Source organism: Bacillus rossius, chromosome 2 (assembly GCF_032445375.1).
Source record: "Bacillus rossius redtenbacheri isolate Brsri chromosome 2, Brsri_v3, whole genome shotgun sequence".
NCBI lineage: Eukaryota > Metazoa > Arthropoda > Insecta > Phasmatodea > Bacillidae > Bacillus > Bacillus rossius.
Window position 1 is genome coordinate 94,725,103 of NC_086331.1, and position 25,775 is coordinate 94,750,877.

The 25,775-nt window shown below is 36.7% G+C and overlaps 1 protein-coding gene across 4 annotated transcripts in view; it reads right to left on the reverse strand.

Annotated features, from left to right (window-relative positions):
• Positions 1-25,775, reverse strand: part of LOC134529481 (laminin subunit beta-1) — a 137,951-nt gene that overhangs the window by 92,160 nt on the left and 20,016 nt on the right. For 2 of the 4 annotated variants that reach the window (XM_063363612.1, XM_063363613.1), the window contains exons 4-15: positions 25,574-25,747; positions 18,693-18,814; positions 18,130-18,260; positions 6,177-6,345; positions 4,215-4,343; positions 3,795-3,947; positions 3,450-3,681; positions 3,151-3,339; positions 2,468-2,647; positions 2,165-2,381; positions 963-1,071; positions 340-501 (exon numbers count right to left, since the gene is read on the reverse strand). In XM_063363612.1, coding sequence (XP_063219682.1) covers positions 340-501; positions 963-1,071; positions 2,165-2,381; positions 2,468-2,647; positions 3,151-3,339; positions 3,450-3,681; positions 3,795-3,947; positions 4,215-4,343; positions 6,177-6,345; positions 18,130-18,260; positions 18,693-18,814; positions 25,574-25,747 — 1,967 coding nt within the window. The remainder of the gene's footprint in view (positions 1-339; positions 502-962; positions 1,072-2,164; positions 2,382-2,467; positions 2,648-3,150; positions 3,340-3,449; positions 3,682-3,794; positions 3,948-4,214; positions 4,344-6,176; positions 6,346-18,129; positions 18,261-18,692; positions 18,815-25,573; positions 25,748-25,775) is intronic. The other 2 variants (XM_063363615.1, XM_063363614.1) reach the window with 1 other exon arrangement.

The window sequence follows — 25,775 nt, forward strand, 5'->3', positions numbered from 1 at the left end:
AGAGGTTTGACTGTATTTTCAAACAGTTTTTGATCATTCACACAAATATAATTTCTAAAACTGATATCAAGAATGAATGTCATAATTATAACATAAGCAATGTTGTAAGTGGCTTATGTACAATATACCTCAATTTACTTAATGAACTTGTTTTCCCGAAATATTTCGGGTAAGATTCTGAACAACCCCTGTATAAGGGAATTCAACAGCTGCATGAGACACTCCTATTTAATATACAGTTTTCAAATGAAATGTATATTTTTCATAATATATGAGAATATAATTTATATTTATGCTAAATTTAAAATAATATAGTTGATTTTTTATGTTTATATTTACCTGAGGCTCATATCTAACTACAATGTCATAATCCATACTTGTCTGAATGTTATCAACAGTAAATTCCAAATCTGAATTCTCAGACATCTGCATAAATCCAGTTCCTGTCCATGAAGTTTCTGTATTATCTCTGAAGGGCTCACGAATCACAACATGGCTATTCTGAAACCAAATAAATGCAATATATTAAGGTCAGTGGAGACCAAATTGTTTTACTCTATATATTTACTATTATACATTTAAATTGGCAAAAATACATATTGATCGCTTAATAAATTAACACATTTTATACAGATTATATAAATTTAACAGTAACTGAATATACACCAAAAATCTTAAACTTGTAACTAGCAGAAATGGCAGAAGGGTTCTGTACTTATATTTATAGTAGTAATTAATCCTTATTTATAACCTTTAAATTCTTTAGACTATTTTTATCTTTGTCAAAAAAAATTAAAGGAAGTGATTCCATTATACATAATTCTGCAAGCAACAGGTAAAACCCACATGATTTTATCATATACTATTTATATACAGCATACTGATAAACTGAATTAAAATAAACCATTGCTAGTAGTAACAACAACTAACAACCTGACAACACAAACTAACATTATATTTACCTGACTACTTCGAGCCAACTCAGCTTCATAAACAAGAAAATCGAGAGCACCGGAAAAGTAGCTCTGATCCGGTTGACTGCATGTTCTTCCTGTGACATGTGATCGACACCTAAAGAAAAGATAACACAATAACTATCAGAATTTATTTTTCAAAACAGGATAGCGAATAGCGATATCATTAATTCATTTACTGCCCTTCAAAGGTAGGAAACAAAAAGTTATAAATACGTCTTTTAAAGATAATTATGCAAAAAATGTAATCTGCAAATATTATTTTATTTTTACTAAAAATACATTAACTAAAAAGTCAACAAATTGAACAGTGTTTCATGTAAATAATAGGCTCAAAAAATACTGAACACTTTTACCTAAACTTTTTTTTTAGTTAACTCATATAAGTTTTTAATTCATGCTGGATTATGCAACAGCAATTAAAAATGTTAAGAATCACAAAGTCCCTTTTTCTATAAGTGATCTAAAATAATTTTTTAAGGTAACAATGCCTTAATATGCTTTTTCTGAGATGTGTAATTGTTTCTATCCGTTATGAGCATGACATGATATATCTGCTTGCTCCATGCTAGCTTTTTCATGTCAACAAACACATACTTTTAACATGTGTATGTGTGTATGGAGCAGTGATAACAAACTGGAATTGCATTATATTATCATTATCAATTTGTGTTTTTTTTTTTTTTTTTTCACAACTGAACCTACAGTTTTAAATAACATTAAGGAAATCTATGCATGATTCAGATTAAATTAAGGCTAACTTAAAACTTGACAAAAATAACTGATCATCATGCCATGGCTATGAGGCTGTCATGGTCACAAGGCTGCGATGTTGGGCAATTGGTACAACCGACAGCAGTTTGTTGTTGTAACATTGCCACCTTGAAGGTGACTTGCAGTAATAAATAATTAGATTAAATAGGTTTTTTTTTCTTAAAAATGACCACAATATTTATACATTGTTTTAGCTTCTGGAAATCTTAGTTGTGATAGCATGATAACTCTGTTTCTTTGTATTTGTTTATTGTTTCCATCACAATTTTTTTAACACACTAATATTAACAACCTTCATAAAATTTCTACATGGAATTCCTGTTATTCTGTGAAAGACAACAATTACAATGGCACTGTTCAGTAATTTAATTTAAATGGAGTTCTTTAAGATGCCTATGTATGGTCATTTACTGTACCTGCACTGTCCAGTGATTACATCACAGTTGTTATCAATGGCACCACCAGGATCACAGTCACATGGCTTGCAACCTTCATAATCATTAGACAGTCCCCAGTATTCTAGCTGACACTGATTACAGTTTCTTCCCGTGACAAAACGTTTGCAAGTACATTCACCGGTATAGGTATTGCAGCCCTGGTTATCAACAGTACCAAGAGTGTTGCACGTGCATGCTAGATAAAAACAAAAAAAGTTACAATAGTACAAACATTTTAATCATACATCTTAATAATGTGATTCGTATTGAAAATATACTTACGCTCACAGCCATATGGATTGTTTTCATCAAAGTTCCAGAATCCATTTTTACATCTGTCACAGCGTCTTCCATCTATGTTTTCTTTACAATGACAACGGCCTGCTTCCAATCCATTTGCAAGATCTGTACGAGAGTCACACGTTCCATCGTCCAGAGAACCACGTGCATCACATTCACAAGCTGAAAAAATCAGTCAAACAAAAGGTAGCAATTAAATTTTCATTTCTAAAAAAATAACGAGTCGTATTACAAAATATCTCTTGCTTAACATTGTTTTACTACTACATCATTACTATTTTGACACTGTACGTCCTTGATTTTCATCGTAGTTGCATTCTTGGAAAATGTGGCGCAAATATAAATAATGTCAATCACAAAGTCAGACTCTTAAAACAGTGTTTCAAAAAAAGTATTTTCACATTCCTTCATAAAAACTAGAATCTATATACATAATATATGGGGTTTGTCTGTTTGTCTTTCAAGTAGAGCAGAGATATATCAGTTCTGCACCCACTAAACATTTTTTATATTAAAAAAAACCACCAGCCATTACATTGTTATAAGTAGGTATGATGTTTGTAACCTGCTACTTTTTATAAAAAAAAGTCTACAGGGGATAAAATAACCATAATACAGCTTGTAAAGTATATAAACATTTTAATGTAATCAAACTACGGACTTACCTTGGCACACTTCTGGATCACTTATATCCTTACTTGGGTCTTGGTAGAAAAATGGTTTGCACTGTTCACAATTGTGACCCATTGTGTTATGCAAACAACCATCACAAACACCACCACTTACATGACCAGTAGCCTCATATAGAGCAGAGTCAAAGTGACAGCTTGTGGCATGATTGTTGCAGTTACATCCTGGAAATTATTCAAAGTTATTAATATTATTGAAATAAAATCAATGTAATTATAAATATGACAAATATAATTGTTCATGAATAAAAACACTATGAATAGCAAATACTCACTTTTGCAGGCATTTATTAATTTTCCAATTGCTGGTTTCCAAGGCAAGTCACTATAGAAATCTTCACACATTTCACAATTGAGGCCTTTTGTATTGTGGGTACACTCGCACCTGCCATGAACCATGTCTGGCCTTGGCTCAACATTTGGTAGTGGTAAGCAACGTGATGCATGACCATAGCACGAACACGAACCTCGAACAATCATATGATTTATTGCATAATAATATTTTTCCTGAAAATACATAAATGCTACTCAACAATAATGCACATAATATCAGTAAAGGAACAAATTTAAATAACATGAGAAAAATATGAACCTGAATACATTAAAATAAACGTACTAACCTGGATTTCTTGTGTGTAGTCGAGAAGATCGTCACCCAATGTATGAAGCTTTGTGAAGTTTATGCGTAAATTTGTCATTTTAAGCAAGTTCTGTACTTCTTGAGAATATGGGTCATTTATTGGTAAATTAGGTGGTAAAACTCTAAAAATAATCTGAAAAAAATTGTTAAAGTTTTACATTAATCCCAAAATAAAACGATAAATCTTGTGGTTGGGTTTAGGCAGTCTAGAATGTAGATGTCTTATTGACTTCACCTAAAACCTATTAAATTAATAAAAAGTAGTAAATAAATAAATAAATAAATAAACTGTAAGAGGTCATCAAATATTTATGAGTCACAAAAATATAATAATAAAAATATATTTCATACATCAATTACTGCACTTAGCAAAAGTTTAGTTGCCATAGTTAACACATACCTCTCCGTCAGTGGATGGCGCAACATTTGAATAACGCGATTCACAAACAACATCTGTAAGTGAGCGAGGGCTGGTCGTAGGAACTCCCGGGAATGACTCCGCGCAGTTGTATGCAAAGTAGCGATAAACCTGTCATAAAATCAAATTAAATTTTATTGGCACACAAAACATTTAAAGAACACAAAAAATACATTGCTACTGCAAATCATAACATCACATGTACAGTTTGTATCACCAAATATTTCACATTAATTGCAAAAGAAAATAAAATAATTCCAAATCACACAACATAATACTGTGTAGAAACCAATTGTGACTTCAAGGGAGATGCCCCCCCCCCTCCCCCCTCAAAAGCAATTTAATTTTTTTTTGACATGACGTCTAATAAATCGATGAACGCTGGCTGCACGCACAATAAAGTGTCCCGTAATGCACATTGTCCCAATACGTATGTGTCCCGTTACGCTTATTGTACGCATTCGCCGTAACTCTCTTCCACTCGATTGGAACAACAATCAATTTGACTTTTCAATCATGTTTTCGTAGTTTGAATTATTAATATTATATAATATAACGATCGTCCACCGATTTTCAGCACAATCGTATGGTTTTTTAAAAGTAATGTTGAATTTAAAATACGTTTTTAACAAACAATGGTGTTTTACAGTTACACATAATAATTCAAATTACACCCGGGATCTTTTGCACAATGTTTTAAAAAAAATTGTAACACATTATAAATAAGTTTGGTGTATTTGGGATGCGTATTTGTTATAAAATCGTATTATAAAAACTAAATAATATTATTCTCCTACGGTGCTGCTGTCTACGGTGACGGAAGCGAACCGAACGAATCGTGCTATCAGCTGCCGCGGGAACCAGGCACTCGTTACTACATATTTTCCTTTGTTTATCGCGATGGGCGTTATTATTAATGAATTATAAATAAAATTTTGTGCCCGGGGCAACAATTGCATATCATTTTGAGCACTGGAAGACATAAAAATGTAAAATATTCTCGACGAATTTTAATCTGTGATTTTGATTGCTTAGTAAAACAACCATTTTGGCAATAAAGTTTAATTATTTTTGCATTTTAAAAATCTGATTACTAGTATAATTTCAACTATTTATTCTTTTATTATTAAAAAAAGTAGCATCTGTCGGCGAGTGCAGTAATAACTTGTTCATAATTATATTTAAATGAAAAGTTAATGTGTTTTTCATTGCTTATTACAACAACAATTTCGGCAATAAAGGTTAATTATTCTTGCATTATAAAAATCTGATTACTAGTATAATTTCAAGTATTTATTCTTTTATTATTAAAAAAAGTAGCATCTGTGGGCGAGTGTAGTAATAATAGGTTATGTTACAATTGACTAAAAAATCATGGTAATTCATATAATTGATGAAAGATATTTGATTACAGTTTATTTATATGAAAACTGGTTCATAATTATATTTAAATGAAAAGTTAATGTGGTTTTCATTGCTTATTACAACAACAATTTCGGCAATAAAGATTAATTATTCTTGCAATTTAAAAATCTGATTACTAGTATATTTTCAAGTATTTATTCTTTTATTATTAAAATAAAAAAGATTCAATTTTATTCACAAAAGTATGCAATCATTTCACCAATGTTTTGTTATGACGTCACGTTAAACTATCGTCCGTAAACCGACTTTACAGACAACCAATTTTTTAACTAATTTTTTTACAAATTATATTTTCATTTAAAACCTTAACCTATTATAATCATAGTAAATAACAATATACTAAATAATTTTCTTTTTCAGTCAAAACAATAATGGTGCTGATACTCAATTCAAAATCTATATCCCTGTTTGTCAAAAATATTTGTGAAAAAATACATAAATATTATTTACAGAATATTATGTCACCTTAATTTCAAATGCATATGATGAATAATCAACTGATAGGAACTACACACTTACTTGCCAAGTTGCACCAAAGTCATATGATCTCTCGATCAACATAGCTGCAGGACGAAATGTTTTAAAAGTAATAATTAAGTGGGTGAAATGAAATTCTGCTTCTAAATTCAGTCGTATTGTGACATTTTCTACGCCATTCTCAGACTGCCACCAGGAACGCTTTTCGGTTCTGAAAATATAAACATGAGTTATTATAAATATTGCTATAGTGATATAAATCTCTGCACATTGTTTGGAGAAATGGCAGTTTCAAACATGAAAGGTAGCACTCACTGGAGCTGGCTGTGGTATCCATTCAACAGTGGTTCTCAAAGTATGCTGCCAGATTTCCAGTGCGCCTTATGGTATTTCAGAGAAATATGTACCCAAATATAAAAATAAATATAGTTACTCTATTGTGCCATTTCATTACGGATATTTAGCTCTTTTTGTTACCATAACATTATTATGTGTTATTTTGAACAACTATACCGGTTTTTCTCAAACCGTGATTTAATTCAGTACAGTGCCGTAGTGGCTCTTTGCTATTTGTAAACAATTTGAATAAACTCAAGGTATGTTTTATTTTATTTTTTTAATCGTATTACTTTTTTCCGTAATATTTGACTTAAATATTATAACATATTTCTCATAAATTTGTATAGGGTGCACCTACAATTATTTGTAGGATTTTAAATGTGAGTTTAGATACAGACATAAAGAAAAGGAATAACAGAGATGTGAAAGAAAAGAAACAAGAGCCCAGAGAATACTAACACCAATACCAATACTGCAATAGTGTTAAGTCATACTATGCACATGAAAATCCCTATTTTTAAATCCTAGCCTTCAAGGGTGTAAGAATGACTGGAAGGAACTAAATGGTAGGAAAATTTTATGCTACACAGCTTATGAGTCGAACACTTTTTAAATATCACTCAAGTACACATATTGAATAAACAACATAGGAAACAACATACTAAACAACAGTTAAATAGACAATGGACAATACCGTGCCAGTTGCATTACTATATCTCTTTTACAAACATAAGGCTATATCTAACCAACTATGAGATTCACTGAGGGAGTATCACCAAAGATTCTAGGAGACCAGTCAGGTGCACACTGGCCAGTATACAACCAGTTTCAGTGGCTAATCCTTCAACCTTCAGACAGCAGTAAACTCTAGTGCTCTCCAGACAGACACAGACACACTATTTTAAGGGAGTACTATCCTAAATTATCTTGCTTATAATAACTTATGTATTCTTACATGATTTTAAAAAAATTCATAATACAACCACATTAAATTGTCTGTAAAAGGCTTTTCCTCGTAAACAAGTCCTTATTTATAGTATTTATGAACTTAAAGGCAAATATTTATGTCAGTATGTACTGAAAGAGGAAATTGTGTGGTATACTGTTTAAGATTAGCTGCTTGTATGTAGCCTTCATTTTAAAACTCTTTAATTTTACTACATCATACATAATTTAATAAAAAAAATAGGTATTCCCAAAACCAGAGAACTTAGTTTTTCAGGGTTTAGGGGAAACTGGCTCAAGGGGTTTACAGCCGATACAGCCCGGGTACACCTCAGTCTTCTCCAGTAACCATTAGCCTTTGGCTCTTCACAGTGAGCCAGGCCTTTAGGACCCAATGGTCAACAGGGCTCAGTAGGAGAAACCCCAAAAAGGTTTCAAGCACATGTGCTGTTTCCCGCAGATTCAGCTCATTCCCGCAGATTCAGCCCATTAACCATTTCTGGTTCTCATCCATGCAAATGAGGATGCCTTAGGTAGGGATACGCCTGACAGAGTTCTCTTCAGTAAATCCACTGGTACCATGAGGAGGCAGAGGATTGGTGCCGAGAGGCTATATATTCGCATTGTTGCACCCTTTCCGTGGACCTGTTGGATCCGTCTGGGATAACTAGAGCCAGCACAGCTCCGACACTTCAATCAACATCACCTTCTCCCACAGAAGTCACGCCCACACCCAATTTATATTTCACACAGTTTTCCGGCCCGAAGGCCGGCTCACCCGCCACCTCCCCTCCTATGTCTGCGCCCTTTTAGGGTAGAATAGGAGTCATCTTACAGATCTTATTTAATCCAGAGCCCAACATCTGGATTAGACTTGGAAAACAGGTCCCCTCCGCTCTGTCCAACTTGCGGACCGCCTACTGCCTATGCAAGTCAATGGACAGTTTCACAGGAAATTAGCCTCAGGTTTCCGCCGACCGGCAGGCACAGACCCAACCAGTACATAGGTACTAACTTCGGAAACTGGTGACCACCACGGTCTGCCACCAGACAGGCTTCAACCAACTAAGTTTGCCACCGAACTGAGCCAATCCAAGTAGGAAACCAACACCAAGCCCCAGAGATGAATGGCACTACACACCCCCTCAAAGTACACCATTTAGAGTGGAGGACAAGGATGTTTCTTCAACCAGGGTAATCGGTACAGACACTCCAGAAGCCTGGCATGATTCCCAATGACAGTCAAAATGGAGCACAACTGGAAAGAGCAGTAGCTACCAAGACCCAGGCACTACACACCCTTTCCTGCTACACAATTTAAAGCGGAGGACCAGGAAGATCTTTCGACCAGGATGATTGACACTGGAGTTCCAGGCAACATCTGTACCAGTCAAGGCCCGTCACCGGACACAACACCAACATCAGCACAAGCATCTGGGATCCCCGAAGCACAACGCCAAGTCAATCAGGAGTAAGTCCATGGTCAAACCGTTGGAAGCATTTGGTCCATCGTCTCCAGCCGACCTATGATCCCCCCTCACAAACTCTCGAAAGAGTAGCCAGCTTTCCCTCCGAGCCACCATGCTCGCAAGGGTAAAGTCAACCCAATCAGACCCACCTGTCATCTCAGCAGTTCCCGAAGGTCCTCAACCTTATTGCAATGGTACAGTACATGATTCACATCGTCCAGCATGTGGCAGTACCCACACTTCGGATTCTCTACTAGACCAAATTGGTGGAGTTTGGCCTTAAAATTCGCATGACCAGAGAGTAGCAGAACCATGGCATGCCCCAATTCAATTGGCTTGTACTGAAGCCGATCTTCCACTCTCGGAAATACAGAGTGAGTTAACCTCCCATTTTCAAAGGTGTCCCAATTGTGCTGCCACTGCTCCAAAGTTAGCTCCCTCTGCAACTTATAGTCCTCAGGTCTGAGACCGCCCGAAGCCTTGAGGGCCGCCAGCCTGCCCATAATCGATAAAACAATTCCACTGCCTTCCGAGACACGTACTCCAAATGGCGAAGGAAAAGGAGCCGTACATCAAGGACACCCAGGTACTTGATACTTGTAACAAACTCAAGGCGTTCACCCCATAGGTACACGTGTGGATAGTGGACCCAGGCTGCCTTAAACCAGCCCTTCAGCATCATACACATGGACTTAACCAATGAAAACCGAAGCTTCAACCAAGAAACCCAAGATGTTATCCGCTGGGTGATAACCTCGCATCTCCGCTCTAAGTCGGCGCGTGAGTTACCCGGAACCAGAATTAATCCGTCGTCAGCATACCCAAAAGTTGCACATCCCTCTGGGAGCTGAGTTCGTAGAAATCCATCGAAGAGGATGTTCCAGAGCAAGGGACTAAGAACGGAGCCTTGGGGGCAGCCTTTGGACAAAATCTTTTCAACTCTCGTGTTTCGTAACTCTAACACACCTTTGCAATCCCTAAAGTAATCCATCACCAGGTAATAGAGGTTACAAGGACACTCCAGTTCACGCAATCGGCTGAGAATACCCGGCCACCAGGCATTGTCAATAGCACCAGCGATTGTCCAGAAATATCCCTACTAGGTATTTTTCCCTACCTGCACCAACACTGCTGAGGAGATCATGAAGGGCAGTTTCGGTTCCAACACCTGTCCGAAAGCCGTACTGACGGACATGTATACCCCCTTTTGCTTCAAGGTGGTCCGCGAGCCTAGCATTCATGAGATTTTCCAATACCTTACCCAGGACTGGAAGGAGAGTGAGAGGCCGGTAGGACTTAACCTCACTCGGATCCTTCCCCTCCACTTTATAAAGAGTTCTAAGTAACCCTTTCTTCCAGATCTTAGGGAATTTACCCTCATCGAGGGCCTTGTTACACAAGTGCAACAAGTACTTCGAAATCCTGGGATAGACTCGCTTCAACACCTCAGGAGTAATTTTATCGTGACCAGGGGCTTTCCTGTTCTTTAATTTGTATACAATGTCCGTAAGCTCCTCCCTCTTTAAGGGCTGAGTGTCCTCCGCATCGTATAGAGTGGTCACATTCATCCTGGTGTGCTCATGAAGAGGCTCATTTCACGCAAGATAGTCGCCGGTAAGAAGAACTCTCAACAGCTCAGCCGCACTTTCCACCACATCAGTGCTAAACCCCGTACCCAAGCTCAGGGAATGCAAGGGAGTTACCGTTCTCTGTTTCTTAGCAGCAATTCTGTAAACTAGACCCCAAGAATCCCTGTTACCCTTAGTTTCCACGAAGCGCCTCCATAATTCAAGTTTCACTTCACGAACTCGTTGGTGGTACTCACTGCAGCGAGCTCGGTAGAGCCGAGCCCCCTCCGCTCAGTCAGGACCTCGCAGAGAGGATACTCGACGCCGAGCCGCCATGAGCCGTTTACGAACACCATCCAGCTCGTCCGTCCACCAGATGTTTCCTTTGTTACTACTTCCACGCTTCTTAAGCACAACTACAGACATAACCTGAATTACCTCCGTGATCGCCTGTGCTTGGACTTCAACATAGTCAGCCATCAACAAATTCTGGTACTCTGCTATGGACTGTTGGAGTTTCTTATCAAACTTCCGCCAGTCAGTCCCTTTGTAGATATAACAGGTGCTTGGTGTCGTCTCCATATCAGTATCAGTCACCCTAAACCTGAAGGCATTGACTGTGAACTGAATAAGCCGGTGATCACTCGAGGACTTTTCAATTACCATTCAGTCCTGGACCAGACCAACTCCATTCATTGTACAGAGTCACGTCCAGGAAAGACTCATCGCCTTGTGCTGCCGACACATAGGTCGGGAGATCCCCCGGAAGATTCAGGATCTGAAGTCCATGAATAAGCAGAAACCTGTCAACTTCCTCATCCTTATGATCTGTAAAAGGTGAATGCCACAGTTCCGATTTCGCATTAATATCAGCACAAAAGAGTACCTCTTATGGCCAATTTCTCGCAATATTCTATCCCAGTTCTCCAGATGTACACGTACATCATCCGCAAACTGGAAGTAGGAGGAGACAAGGTAAATGTCATCACGACTAGTACCTGCAACTTGCACTACTACATGGTGAGGATCAGAGAGGTGGCCATACACCAGCAAGTCCAGTGATTCATTCCGTACCACAATCGCTGCCATATGGTGATCCCTAAAGGCCACTTTACACCCAGATAGTACGGGGGGATTGCCACCAACAGAGTAAGGTTCCTGCACCAAAGCTATGTCGATCTCATTTTCACAGCATATGGCTTCCAGCTCAGCCGAAACCGCCGAAGATCTCTGCATGTTCAACTGCACACACTTAACCATAATCAATGCGTGAAGCCTACTTGGCAGTTATCTTCACCAACATGGGGCAGGTTCGCACGGTAACCTCATGGTCCAGATATTTCAGGTTCTCCCTCTTACAGTTGACACAGCAGACCTTAGTTGTGGGATCACACTGCTTGTTTGAGTGACCTTCTTGTCCACAGTGTCCACAAGTTAACACCTGCTTACAACATTCAGACTGGTGATCATATCGTTGACATTTATAACACCTCAGCAGGGACACATGATCAGTCACCCTGCAAGAGGTGAAGCCCAAAAAATACGCCCAGCATCAACCAGGAGACGTCTGGCCCTTCCATTACATTGTATTACCAAGTGAACTTCATCCCGCTTTCTGTCACTGATCACATGTCTGATCTTAAAACCCATTTTAAACTCCTCAAGAGTCAAATGATCAGAGCCGAAGTTCTTCTCAAATACCTAGTCAGCCAGTTGTTCATTTGCCAGGTCGTGGGGCACATCATACACTAAGACCGAAGGAAGCAACTTCCTTGGTTCATGAACGCACCTCCGCAGACTCCTTGAGAGTGGTGCGTATTTCAACCAGCATAACGTCGTCCCCCGCTTCTACCAAGACTCCTCCCTTAGCAATAGGCCTTATTGCTTTTATTTTCACGTCTTTGGCACTCTTCTTGAGGCCCTCAACCAAGGTGGCTTTGGTTGTCATGCTAGGAGCCAATATGTCGACGGGGTAGACCACCACAACCTTCTTGGCTGGCCTGATCGGGACAGATCCAGTTGGCGTCTTAACAACCTGGGCTGGCCTGGTAGGCTTCGTGGTCCCTGTCTGAATTACTTCAGCATAGGAAGATCGCTGTTTAACTGGCGCACCAGCCTGCACCTCACTTCTTTCCTCAAGGCGACCGGACAGAAAGAGGTTAGTGTGAACCATCCGATGAATGATCATTTGCATTGTTTGAATTCTTTGATTGATCTCCAGTGCTGCTTCTGGTTCAACTAGGTCCTTGTCATTGGTGATACTCAAGAGTTCACTCATCAGGGTGTTGGTGGTCACACCCAATTGACTTATACTAAAAGGACCCTCAATCACAGTAGCCTGAGCTTTCGGCTCATCAGATGGCTTTCCGGCCGTCACTGGGTTCCGAGACTGCCTGGGATCATCGGTGGATAGCCCTCCATCATGGGACTCAAATGTGTTAAACTAAATACTTGTAATTTTTGGTGGAAATGGTGGAAATGTGTGAAAGTGATAATTTTAATGAATGGAAGGAATTTTATGTTTCTTCTGGTTCAGAAATCAATGGCTGCAGTTCTGATTCTTTGTATGAACCAGTGTCTTAATATTCCGATATATCAGGTTTGTACAGTAGTGTCCCACTTATCTCGACCCCGCTCGTCCAGACAGTCAATTAATTCAAACTGAATTTAAAAATAAAAAAAATTATATTCTAATTTTCAAAGGTTAAAAACTTAGTTATATTCATACAGTAGCATTAAACCTAAAATTAAACTGTAGGAAAGTGGTATTTAACAAGAAAAAAAATTATTTTTTAGAATACCAACCAAAAACTTGTATTATGTTCATTTTAAGCAAATTCCGTTTAATCCAGACTTTCTGTGGTCCGTCCTATCTAGTATGGATTAATGGGACTCTATATAATTATAAAAAATCTAATAAATATGCTTTAAATATGTTGTACAGTAAGTCCTCGGTTTACGTCGGGGTTACGTTCCTGAAAACCGCGACGTAAATAGAAACGACGCAAAATGAGCCATGTTTCATGCCACCGGCCGGCCACGGCCCAAGGTCGGCCGGAAGGGGTAGGAGAAAATGCTGTGTCGTTGCGGGAAGTAGATAACACTTCTACGTGCGAGATACGTGGGTGGCCGAGCGGGCGGGCTGGTAGTATTGCATCACCGCGCGGAGAGCAGCGGAGAGCAGGAAGCGTCCCTCATGATGTATGATAAGATAAGCCGGTGAACGTGTAGCTTACGCTACATAGCATAAATAACTACAGAAGGAAACAAAGAATTATAAACGAATTATATACGGTGTTTTGGTTAAAATAAAGATTTACGGTCATTGTAAACGACGTTATTGTGAATCGGCGACAACTTAAATTGAAACATGAGTACTCAAACATTAGCGACGTTAATCCGAAACGACATAAATCGGAACTATGTAAATAGAGGACTTACTGTATTTACATCTAAGTAAGTATAAAATTTGTACTAATATAATCATGAATGATATTTTTCACACACTACCTTACTTGTCCGTCTCAGATAGCTAATATAGATTATTTAAGTGTTTTGTATTTTTTTCTAAGGTATTGAAAATATACATACATTAGCACTTTGCTTCTTGCACGTAAATACGATGTTGCTTTATATTATTTTAAATCAAGACAATGTCCTGCTAATTCACACTGTACAGTTCAACAATGAAATCATTTAAGTCCACTCGGAAGTGCCTGGCACAAGTTACCATTTTTGGTGAGTTATCCACCTTTCAAAAATATTACTTTATTGTGCCTGTGAATTTTATGTGCTGGTAATAATTTCTTTTCTTTCCATGTAAATACAAAATTAAAGCTTTTATGCAAATACAGTAAGCAGAAAATGTTATCTTCTTTTCAGATTTAAATACAAAAACACAATTACCAGCAAATTAAAAACCTGAAAAACCTGCAGCCAATTCCAAAGTTGCTTGTTTTTGAGGATCTTTAGTATTCTTATATACATTGATAAAAAGTCAGATGAACTTTTTTTTTCTGCCAGACAGCATACAATGAATAATGACTGAAACTAATTGATACGCAGGTACCATGATAGAATTAAATAGGCAAAAAAAATTAAAACGGTAAAAATTAAATGTGGCAGCATTGGACTGTCTAGCTTCAGGAGTTTTATTTCTTTGTAGTAATCATTCACAGATTCCGGTCTCTATTTTCATGCAACACATAAATTAAATGCGACCTAAGTACCAAGAGGACAAGAAATTCACAAAGCTCTTCCTAAAGTCAGGCCATTTTTAAATCATTTCGTCAGTCAATTTAAGTTGTGTATTCATCCATTGGAAAACTTAACTATTAATGAATAAATGTGTCATTTTCCGGGACGTTCATATTTCCGAGTTTACATAAAGAATAATTCTCATAAGTATGGGATAAAGCTATATATACAGGATAATTATAAAGTCCGTGAAACATTTCATAAAATCGGTACAGCAAAATGGAAAAAAATAACGTAACAAATTAACAAATTATATACCTTATGAAAGAACAACTCTCAAAGTTTTTTTGAATGTAGCGCCAAAAAGCTATTTTAAAAAACAACCGACAGGGGCGTTAGTGCATGTAGTTGCTGAAAATTGCTGCGAACCAGGCAGAGAAAGCCTTTTGTGTGCTTGAATACGCCCGTAGCGAATCGGTAGTGAGTGTCCAAAGAGCTTTCCGTGGCAAGTTTAATAAAACATCACCAGTTTACAATAGCATAATGAAGAGGTACAAGAAATTAGAGGAATACGGCTGTTTGTGCAACGCAAAACGGTCAGGTCGGCTAGGCGTGTCACAACAGACAGTGGATTGTGTACGGGACGTGATGGTGCGGAGTCCCAAGAAGTCAACTTATCGGGCTAGTGCAGAATTGAACATCCCTTAGCCAACAGAGTGGAAAATTCTTTGTAAGCGATTAAGAGTGAAGCCGTACAAATTGCAGCTTCTGCAAGCCATCAGCCACAATGACAAATTGCTTCGACTGCAGTTCTGCATTGCCATGCAGAACCGTCTTGAAGACGATGACTTTGCAAACAAATTAATCTTCAGTGACGAAGCCACTTTCATCCCTCAGGAAGAGTCAACTGACACAACACACGCATATGGGGGACAGATAATCCACATGCAACTCTCGAACACGTCCGAGATTCGCCAAAAGTTAACGTGTTCTGTGCCATGTCAAACAAGACAGTTTATGGCCCCTTCTTCGCTGAGAGAACTGTCACTGGTATCACCTACCTCAACATGCTGCAATTGTGGCTTATGCCACAACTTGAAGCTGATAGCAGGAACTTCATCTTCCAACAAGATGGTGCTCCACCTCATTACCACAATGTGGTACGAGATTATCTGAATGAGACGTTGCCACATCGCTGGATGGGCCGTGGGGCGGCAGCTGACCAAGTGCTACTCCCGTGGCCACCACGATCACCGGACTTGACACCTTGCAATTTTTTTTTGTGGGGATACATCAAGGATAGTGTTTATGTTCCACCTCTACCACAGAACCTTGACGAAATGAGACACCGCATCGTAGCAGCTGCTCTTACCATCACTCCTGATATTCTGGGTTGGGTATGGGCAGAATTGGACTATCGATTAGATGTGTGTTGTGTGACGCAAGGTGGACACATAAAACATTTATAACTAGTGAAAAAAAAACTTGGAGAGTTTTTCTTTCACGTGGTATATAATTTGTTACATAATTCTTAGACATTTCACTGTACCAAATTTTTATAAATGTTTCACGGAATTTATAATTACCCTGAATTTTGCAAAACCAATCCAGGATGTCCTAAATTAGGAGATTTATACTGGCAGTGCTGGTAGGGTGGAAAAATCTATTGAGAGTCTTGTTTAGAGTTTGTGTCGTGATTATTTTGGTGAGGCACACACAAATTACATGGACAAATTGTATGCTTTGTCCTGGGTTCCCACAACATGGCATGGGTGCTCCACATGGTCATTTCACATGGATCGGTTCCCATCAGCGGAGGAGCGTACAAAGATTCTACCAAAGGATTGCCAGTTTAAATCTAAACCTCAGAATTCGTGAGAGGCAAAACAATTTTTAATGTATAAAGGCTGTAAAGTGGAAGGACACACGTGATGTATACTGCCCCTCCAGAAAGCACAAAGCCACATGCAAATCCATGTAAGAGTAGAGGAGGCTTTGATGATAAAACGAAAACCTATGTTGTACTTGACTAAAACATAAATAAAACAGGTGTTAGTCATGTTGTATAATTACTCAGTTACTATCCTTTCCAAAGAAAATCAATCAAATGGTAATTTGTTTCACCCATTTTTAATGTCACATCATAAATTAAGACATTTCATTCAAGAAATCCAGAGCAGCTGGCAACAAAACTAGTTCAGAAAGCTTCAAGAAAGCTCTTGGGAACTAGCTGGCTTTGATTGGCGCTACAGTTGCAGAAGTTCAATCATCATCATCTTCATTTACAGATTGATTGTCTGCTCACTATTTTCCTAAGAAAGTTCAGACAAACTAAAAAAAACCTACCAGATACAGTACAGTATAATCCTATGCAGACAAAGCCAGCAGTGGTAAACGATACGAAAAGAAACACTCTCGTCATGCAGACTGGTTTTGCTCTATGTATTACACAATGCTTCCAAAAATTAAATACAAAATAAAAATTTACATAAACATAACAACCTGAAAATTATTTGAATTTCGTTGTTTTATATTGAGGTGATTATTTTGAAAATGTAATAAAAATCAATGGAACAGGATTTTTTATAAAATTTAATTTAATCTAATAGATTTTTGTATGAGTTATTTTTCCTTATTTAAAACCAATCTATTTATAAAAATTCACAAATCTATAAGTAGAATATATAAAAATAAATTTGGAAACTATTAAAAACTATGTTAAGCATTTTTCGCCTTTAACATGCTGCACAATTTTTTATGAACTGACTGTATTTTTATCTTCGCCTGGGGACACTGTCTAGCGTACTGTCACCCCAGTCAAACATCTTCACAGCTCGAGGCTCGATGCTCCCAGCACCCTGGGGACATCCACTTTGCATACTACTGATAACTTCATTCTGATATACATCAAGTTCTCTTATACTCTTTCATACATCCTCGGGGCCGGCCTCTGGAGGCTGACTCCTTGATTAATTTATTTTTAACCCTAAATGGGACTCTGAAATTAATGCAAAGGTATTATCCAGCCATGAGGGTCCACTGGACTTCAAGTAAGCCGATTCGTGCCGCAGGACGTTTCATCCATTGTCTTATTATTTTTGTTCTATGTTAACTGCCGTGTAGTAGGTAGGCATGAAGCACATAATAAATTAATATTGCTGGAACCACATGTTTCTCTTCGACCACGTGGGATTGCTTGGAGGTGTAGAGGCGTGTGAGAAGCCTTGAGAGCCTATGTGTTTATTAACATCTATCATGTCTGATGCTGTTAAGAGTAATAGCTGGGTCCATGTTGCCCTTAACCACTCAGTGGCACCATTAAAATATGTCTATGCACTCTCACCAACTTACACCCTAACAACCCTAACGAAAAAATTTAAAACCAACATGAAGTTTCACTATCTCAGTGCTACTTCTTGTACAGTATCCTATAAACATATTACATATTAATGTATACCAAGAACACACATTACTTACCCTGGAAAGTACTTGTATACTATATTTTCTATCCGATGGCTTAACAAAGGATTGTTAGCATTTTGTGGTCGAGAGTCACACCAGAAACATTTTTTCCTGTCCTCCAAGTGTGATACAATGCAGTAACGAACCTAAAATAAAAAATAAAAAAATAACCTCCAAGCCATAAAAAAGTTAATGCTCTAAAAGAAGAAGCATTTATAGCTTTTTATAAACTTGCTATTTAACAAAGTTAAAAGAAGGTAGGTAATACACATAATAAGAATTTCTACAGTTAAAATTATAATTATTTAAAACAAAACTTAGCATCATTCCTGTCATTATTGTTAAAATATAGTACAGTACAGTACAATTCTTCACTACAATACTCCAAAATTAATTAATTTTTATTGCCTGCTTGAGCTTGAATGTGTTTGGATGCAGTGTATCATGTTTTACCATGTAAAAATTTCAGAACACAAACTGATGTAACACTCACTAGCTCACAACTAAAGAATACCATAAACCTCCAAACAGAGTAATTAAAATCACAATAATTTATCATGGCAATATGTATGGATTACCTGTCCATTTAGGCCACATGTTGAAGATGCCCACAACTGTTTTTCTCTTCCCACTAAAAGGTTACCTGTAGCAGGATAGCATGAACTTTGCTCACACGGATGGGGTCTTTGTGCTGCATGACCTAAAAAAGTTTCAAACTCAAGTTAAGGTTCCAAACAATTTTAATAACACAATTATTTTTATTAATTTATATAGTTTTTATTTATTCATAGATAAGACAACTTCACAGTCCATGAAAACAGACTATCAAGTATGGGATAGGAAAGTGATTACAATTATGGTACACAATACATACATATAGCAAAAACAATTTGGGCAACTAACTAAAAAATATTTTTTAACATTTAAGACATATAGATAAATATAATGAACATGTGTCTTAACTTAAAAAGCCTGCCTACTTGAACACCCCAAATGGTCTGCAACTTAAAACCTTTTTGAGATAGCTGAGTGGTGTCTTTTTACAAAGAGCATTTGATAAAATGTTAGTGTTAAAATTACATTTCATTTCTAAAATATATACAGTAGAACCCTGTTATAACGAATCTGAAGGGAGTAGTTTATATGTTCACTATAGAGGGGAAACTTTATATCTGGGAAAACTTTTATATTGGCAATAATTACTCAAAATCAAAATCTTAACTACACATAGGCCTAAGCCAAGAAAAGAACGAATGAAAATACTCAAAGAAACAGTTTTATGAGCAAATGCAGATATTATTCTTAATGAACCACACATGTACAAACTTTCTATTACCTAATGGTTCTTGTGGACATCGGCGTATTATCCTTTTTTCAGGCATTTAATACTCTGTGACGCAGCTTGAGAAAGAAGATTGTTCAGCTTGTTTAACATTGTACCTAATGTGGATGTTGCAATTCCCAGTTCCTTTACTATTAACACGTGCGGGACAGTGGGGTTGGAGTCAACCTTTTCAATAATGTCCAGTTTATCTCGCACAGATAATGCCTTACGTTTTTTACCGCGTTTTTCACCCATTTTTATGTACGTATTTTTTTATGAAGCACATTTGCAGCTTAATAACACGAAATTCTTTTTACTGTCAAAAGTAAATAAACGAAAAATAACGAGTATGACGCATCAAAGATCACTACGTATCATTTAGTATCACAGTTTCTAAAGCTGGAACGAAATTTTCTCACTTTCTATGGAGTCCACAGAGTTCTATCTAGTGGTAGTCTTACGAACTATGCTCGATCAAAATGTCGGAAACGTGAACGATAAAAATGAGACGTAAAAATATTGAATTTGCTGCTAGAATGTACCTACGTATTTGTGTGGCGGTAATTTATGATTTATTTTGATAACATATTAAATGTACACGCGTTCGCCCATTCTTTAACAATGCGGGGAAAACTATTTTTTATTTTCACGAAACTGATCACCATTTTTGGCTACACGTAGCCTACCGAGGCCACTCGAATACGACTTGTTTATAATATGAACAGTGGACAATCGAGTAGCGTATTGCGGAGAAAAACTTCAATATGATCCAGAATAGACGTTTTGTGAAAATACTTGTAATTATATGAAAATATTTGAGATAAATGTGCATTATGTCGGCAAAATTTGTTCGTGGTACACGGGAAAACGTATTAACATTGACAAAAGTTGTCCGCTATATCCAATAAATTAATACATAACCTCACACTATTTTGCCGGGACCGAGACGGAAATTCACAATAAACGGGAATTCATTATAGGCGGGTTCACTATAAACGGGTTCTACTGTATTTGGGAATGTGAAAATGACTAAAATGGGTTTATCACTCAATGCAAGACAAATAATCGTGCACCAGTTCAGAGCCTTTTATTTAAACACATTTTGTATATCAGCAACATTGCAGATCCCTTCAAAAAAATTGTTATGTCATAAAGTATAGGTACAAATGCTATGACCATCACATTTTCAGTCTCAGTGTAAAGGTAGAAAGTGTGTAGCAACCCAGGCTACTGCCTTCCCTAATATCTAAAATAGTTTATTAAAGATTTATTATGTTTTAATGATCAGAAATGATAAATGGACAGGTTTTCTGTTTTGATGTAAATAACAGCTGTTCATTCTTTTGAGAGGTATTTGTGCATTTTCTATCTGTTTTATGATCATTATTGACATTATTTAATTATTTTCTATTATTTCTGATGGTTTGTTTGCTTTATGGTGAATACAACATTTAAAATTATTTTAACCAGTTTGTTTATTTGTGTAGTTACATTTTTATATGCTTTCTTGTTTGTTCTATTTCTTGGTTTTATTAATGTGTGGATACATAACGCCACATGATTGCCATAGGCCCTTCCCGAGGACGCCTGCGTCAATGTGTGGTCGTGAGGCTGAAAGATCGCAGCCAGGCAGTGGCCCGAGAAATAAAGGGTTGAAGGTACCAGGGAGGCAGTTTTGAGGATTCTATTTGATAGCTATGTTTTGTTGGACATTTTGATGGATGTTGGAAGGTGAATTATTGGGAATTATCAAAGTTTTGATGGTTTTGTGAGAATTTGAGAACAGTGTTGTGGTCCGAAGATGGCAGTCATTGTAACTTGTCAATTTTAATGAAGGATAAATAAAAAAAACAGTGAAAATCAGTAACAGTTTGCCCGAGAGACTTTATTTCAGTAATCAATCATTGACAGAACATTTTTTCTGGAACTTAAATAATATTCCAACATTCACTCAAAATTTATTCAAGTGTTTAAGTATGTGGAATTAAAATCAATTTGAGCCAGCTGGAGGTCTGGTTTGTTACAAGTGATCATATGCCATTACAAGAAATGTTCAAAAACCATAAGATCAAAATCCACTAAATGTTATAAACACCAAAATTAAAAAAAAAAAAAAAAAAAAAAGCTTAAAAAAATAATAAGGTACATGCCCGGAAAATATTAATATTTATTGACAATAAACTCATCATGATGCATCCAATTTTCTGTCATAAAGGGCCAGAGTGTTGAAATTTAGCATTTCTGCAAAGGCGGCCAACCTCACCACATCTTGAAACTTGATCGCTGCAACCGGCCAAACCCCTTCTGCAGCACACCTATTGAATTCACTTTGATGTCGACCAAGGGCTACGCTCCCTCCTGTCCTCCTGTGAGTCTGATGTGCCCCTCCATCACCCTCTGTCTTGCCACCCGCCAACATCATATTTAAAACCTCCCGCTAGTGACATGCGTGTGACGTGTGTTTGAATTGCTCACCACTAATCCCACATTACCACAAGATAGTGCAGTAGAGTCAGTGCCTCATTCCGTTCATCAACTAATAATTAATATTATAAACACTACTCATTCGCCTCAAGTGCTGTTTGTTCTTTCCAGGATCCCGTAAACATTTTACATGTTTATTTTGAAAAAATTATATTGCCCACAGAAAGCCGAAGGCCAACTAAGTTTTTAATAATTTTGAACAATAATCTTTACGCATAAATCATTACATAATATTTGTACTATCTTTGAAATAATTTTAAAAGTGTAAATGTGTTTTTATCATAACATGTTAACAACACAAATTTCAATGACCTAACAGTCAGTTCGAATTGGAGTCAGATGCGCTGTCCAGGATCCTGAGTGGCCATTGCTCCCCCCGACCGCATTGTACTGCCACCTGAGGTAAGATGCATTCTGCACTCCAAAGACTTCAACTCTGAATCACAACTGATATTTGTCATTCCGGTACTTTTAATTAATCTGAATCTTTTTTAACTATCATCGAAGCTTAACTCAGGGGCTCAACTGTTTATTTAAATTTAACGGTAATCCGCTAACGGGAGTTCGGTCATTAACGCAAGAACTTTATCTAACCACGAGGTGGCTCTGGATAATACTTTAACCCATTCATGCCATTAGGCTTTTATGCAGTTTTCTTTAATAACTTAAGTGTATGAGAGTCATATATCTCATTCATGAATTACTTGTAAGGCTTCTGTGTTCGTCCACGTGCGAACCACTTACTGTGAAATTGGTGTGTGGGATGCCTATAAGAGCCCACTTAAGTAATACCATTTTTTAGCATGCCTGATGCTAGAGCAGGCCAGGTCTTGGCACATAAGGTAACTCTACGTTATGGAGATACAAGTCATGCATCCACACGGGAAACGTTACGCCCTGAGAACTGAGTCTCCGCCGGGTCCCTATCACCTTAGTATGGTGGCACCCATTGCTTCTGCATTAACATCCCTAAGAAAATACCCCAACCACATTAACTTGATTGTGATTTTTTCATCAAGAATTCACACTGCAGACATTATATGGGATAAAAAAATATAATTTGTTATTTGATTAATCACCTATTCCTTACATTTTCATGGGGAAGCTAGACATGCCATCAAATAGCCTGACTCAACAAATACCGACAGAATTGTATTATGGGCTCAGATAAGCTGTTGGTTGTGTGGGGTAGCCTACAGTTTGCAGACTTTGTAAATGATTTAATTTGTCACTGTTCACTGTTAAAGGCTAATTAATATTCTCTCAACTTCAGTAATACACCATTAAAAATAACTCAAATCACTGAACAGATCAAATATCAAAGTCACGATAAGTTACACAATAAAAAAGAATGGTCCAGTAAATAACCAAATTTTTGTTTACTTTTAAGTATGGTAAATAAAGTACAGAATGTCCATAAAATAATGTCCCAGTTTCAATGGTATATTATAAAAGTTTTATCTAGACTAGTTACAACAAATCATACATAAAATTGAAGGTGAACTAACCAAATTTTTCTTACAAATGTTCAATATGTGCACCTTTAGTTATATGGCACACATTCAACCTAAAGTCAAAATCGTCCCACACATTGGTTAACATGTCTGGAGTAACGTAAGCAATAGCCTCTTCAATTGTGTCACAACTGGCAAATCATTAGGTGGCGGCAAAATGTAGACACAATCTTTTATAAAGCCCCAAACGAAAAATCTCCATGGCGTTATGTCAGGTGAACGTGGAGGCCAGCAAAAAAGAGTTATGTCATCTCATCCATTACAATCAATACAACAGTCAGGGACTTCAACAATTAAACTTTAAACGAAATGTACTTTGAACTGAAATTGAACTGTGAATTACTCTGTAATTGTGACCTTAAACCAAAATCCTACAATGCTTACAGTTGAAACTGTTAAATTTATAACTGGGAAATTCTTTTATGGGCATACTGTATAAATGTTTTCATACTTTAATTACTAAAATGTGTTCCATGAAGTTTTATATACAATTAAATTATATTTTGTCTTTAATTTAATATAAATGCTACATTACAATCAATATGTGTACAGATGCATTATTTACAATATAATGGATGATACAATAACTTGCTTAATAACTTGTTGTTAACATACTGTGATAATTTTGACTGCCAATTTATATTGAAAATGCAAATAAATTGAGAAATATAATAAGCAAACACAAATACATAATATTTGTAAAATGTTACATGCTTTTAATTAAAATCCATACACAAAAAATAACAAACCCATTTAGCGAGGTGCCACAATGGTAAAACAACGGACTCTCATTCTGGAGGACACTGGTTCGAATTCCGATCGATCCATTAAGATTTTGGTATTCAATGGTTTTCCACATTCACTCCAGGCAAAAGGTGAGATGGTTCCTTACTTTAGGCTGATTTCTCCCCAGTTTCCCTTTGTGCAGTGTTTTTCCATTGCCATTTAACTTGAAGATAAGACATAAAATCATTATAATAAATAAATTAACATTAACAAGTCACGTTTAAACATTGTGATCTATATAAAGTTGAAAAAAATGTTTAGGCTTCCCGGACTGCTCAAACAGTGGCATTGTGGGTTCTAACACACTGGCAGTTTACTAAAGAGACCAAGTTCAAGTCATTATTTAATATTTAGATAAGACACTGTTTTACTTGTATACTCTTTGATTGACTTATTTTTATGAAATAACAAAAATATGTTGCATATTTTTTTATATAAATAGTGGTCAATCACATTTTAAGCATACATGGGACATACAATAAATATAAAATAATAACCTGAAAGGTAATGCACATCCTTATTCCAACAGAGCAGCTTGACCAGTACAGGATGTAAATGCTAAATTATGAAATCTCAATTCTGTTACTGCATTAAAATTAAAACACACCCAGAAAAGAACATATTCAAGTACATATTTGATTTGGTACATGCAATAGCACACACACTGACACACAAAGAAGCAAAATTGCAAACATTTCCATGAATGAATTTCTTTCTTGTGGCAAAGTCCTTGATAGCCTTATATCATACTAGCCAGGATTTTAAAATGGAATATCATTAAAACAAAAATTAATAAATTATAATTTCTAATATTAGCATGAATATGAGATAACTATTTAAGCTACAAATTTTACAAACCATGCGCTGATTCAATTTTTTTTTTCTTCAGAAAACACATAAACAATTATATTATACTTTATCAAGACAACTTTCTTCACATAATTGGTCATCTGCAATATATTTAGTGTAAAATAGAAACATTAATCATATAAATTAAAAATTTATAATTGGCTTTAAATGTTCATTTGTTTTCTGAATGAAACACATTACAGTGTTATAAGAAAACTACAGCTGTAACAAAACCAATTAATAACTTTCACCATTACATTTTCCCATAATATTTACTACCATATGTTAACATCAGACCACACCAGTTCAATACAAAAGCTATGCACTCAAAACTTGTGTAGTTTTACTCAGCATTTACACTGCAATACTGATTGATATTAAAATTGTTTAGGTTATGCCACTCCCTCAAGCTGTGTTAAAACTAGTGATGTGTGATCACTTTGTTATTGTAGCCAGTAAGTTGCAATGGGTTAATTTTTACTCTGAGCTGCTACACAAATACCTAGGTCACTTGGATCTGTGAACCAATATGCTGCTTGATTCAATGGATGAATGTCATGTTCATCAATGAACAAGTCAGCTGTGTCTTCCGAATCAACCACTGGACCCATATCACCTCTCACAATGGGTGTGCTGGAATATTTCTCTGTCGCAGCCTGTCTTAATCTTCTCAATCCTGATTAATGAATATAGTTATTTTGCAA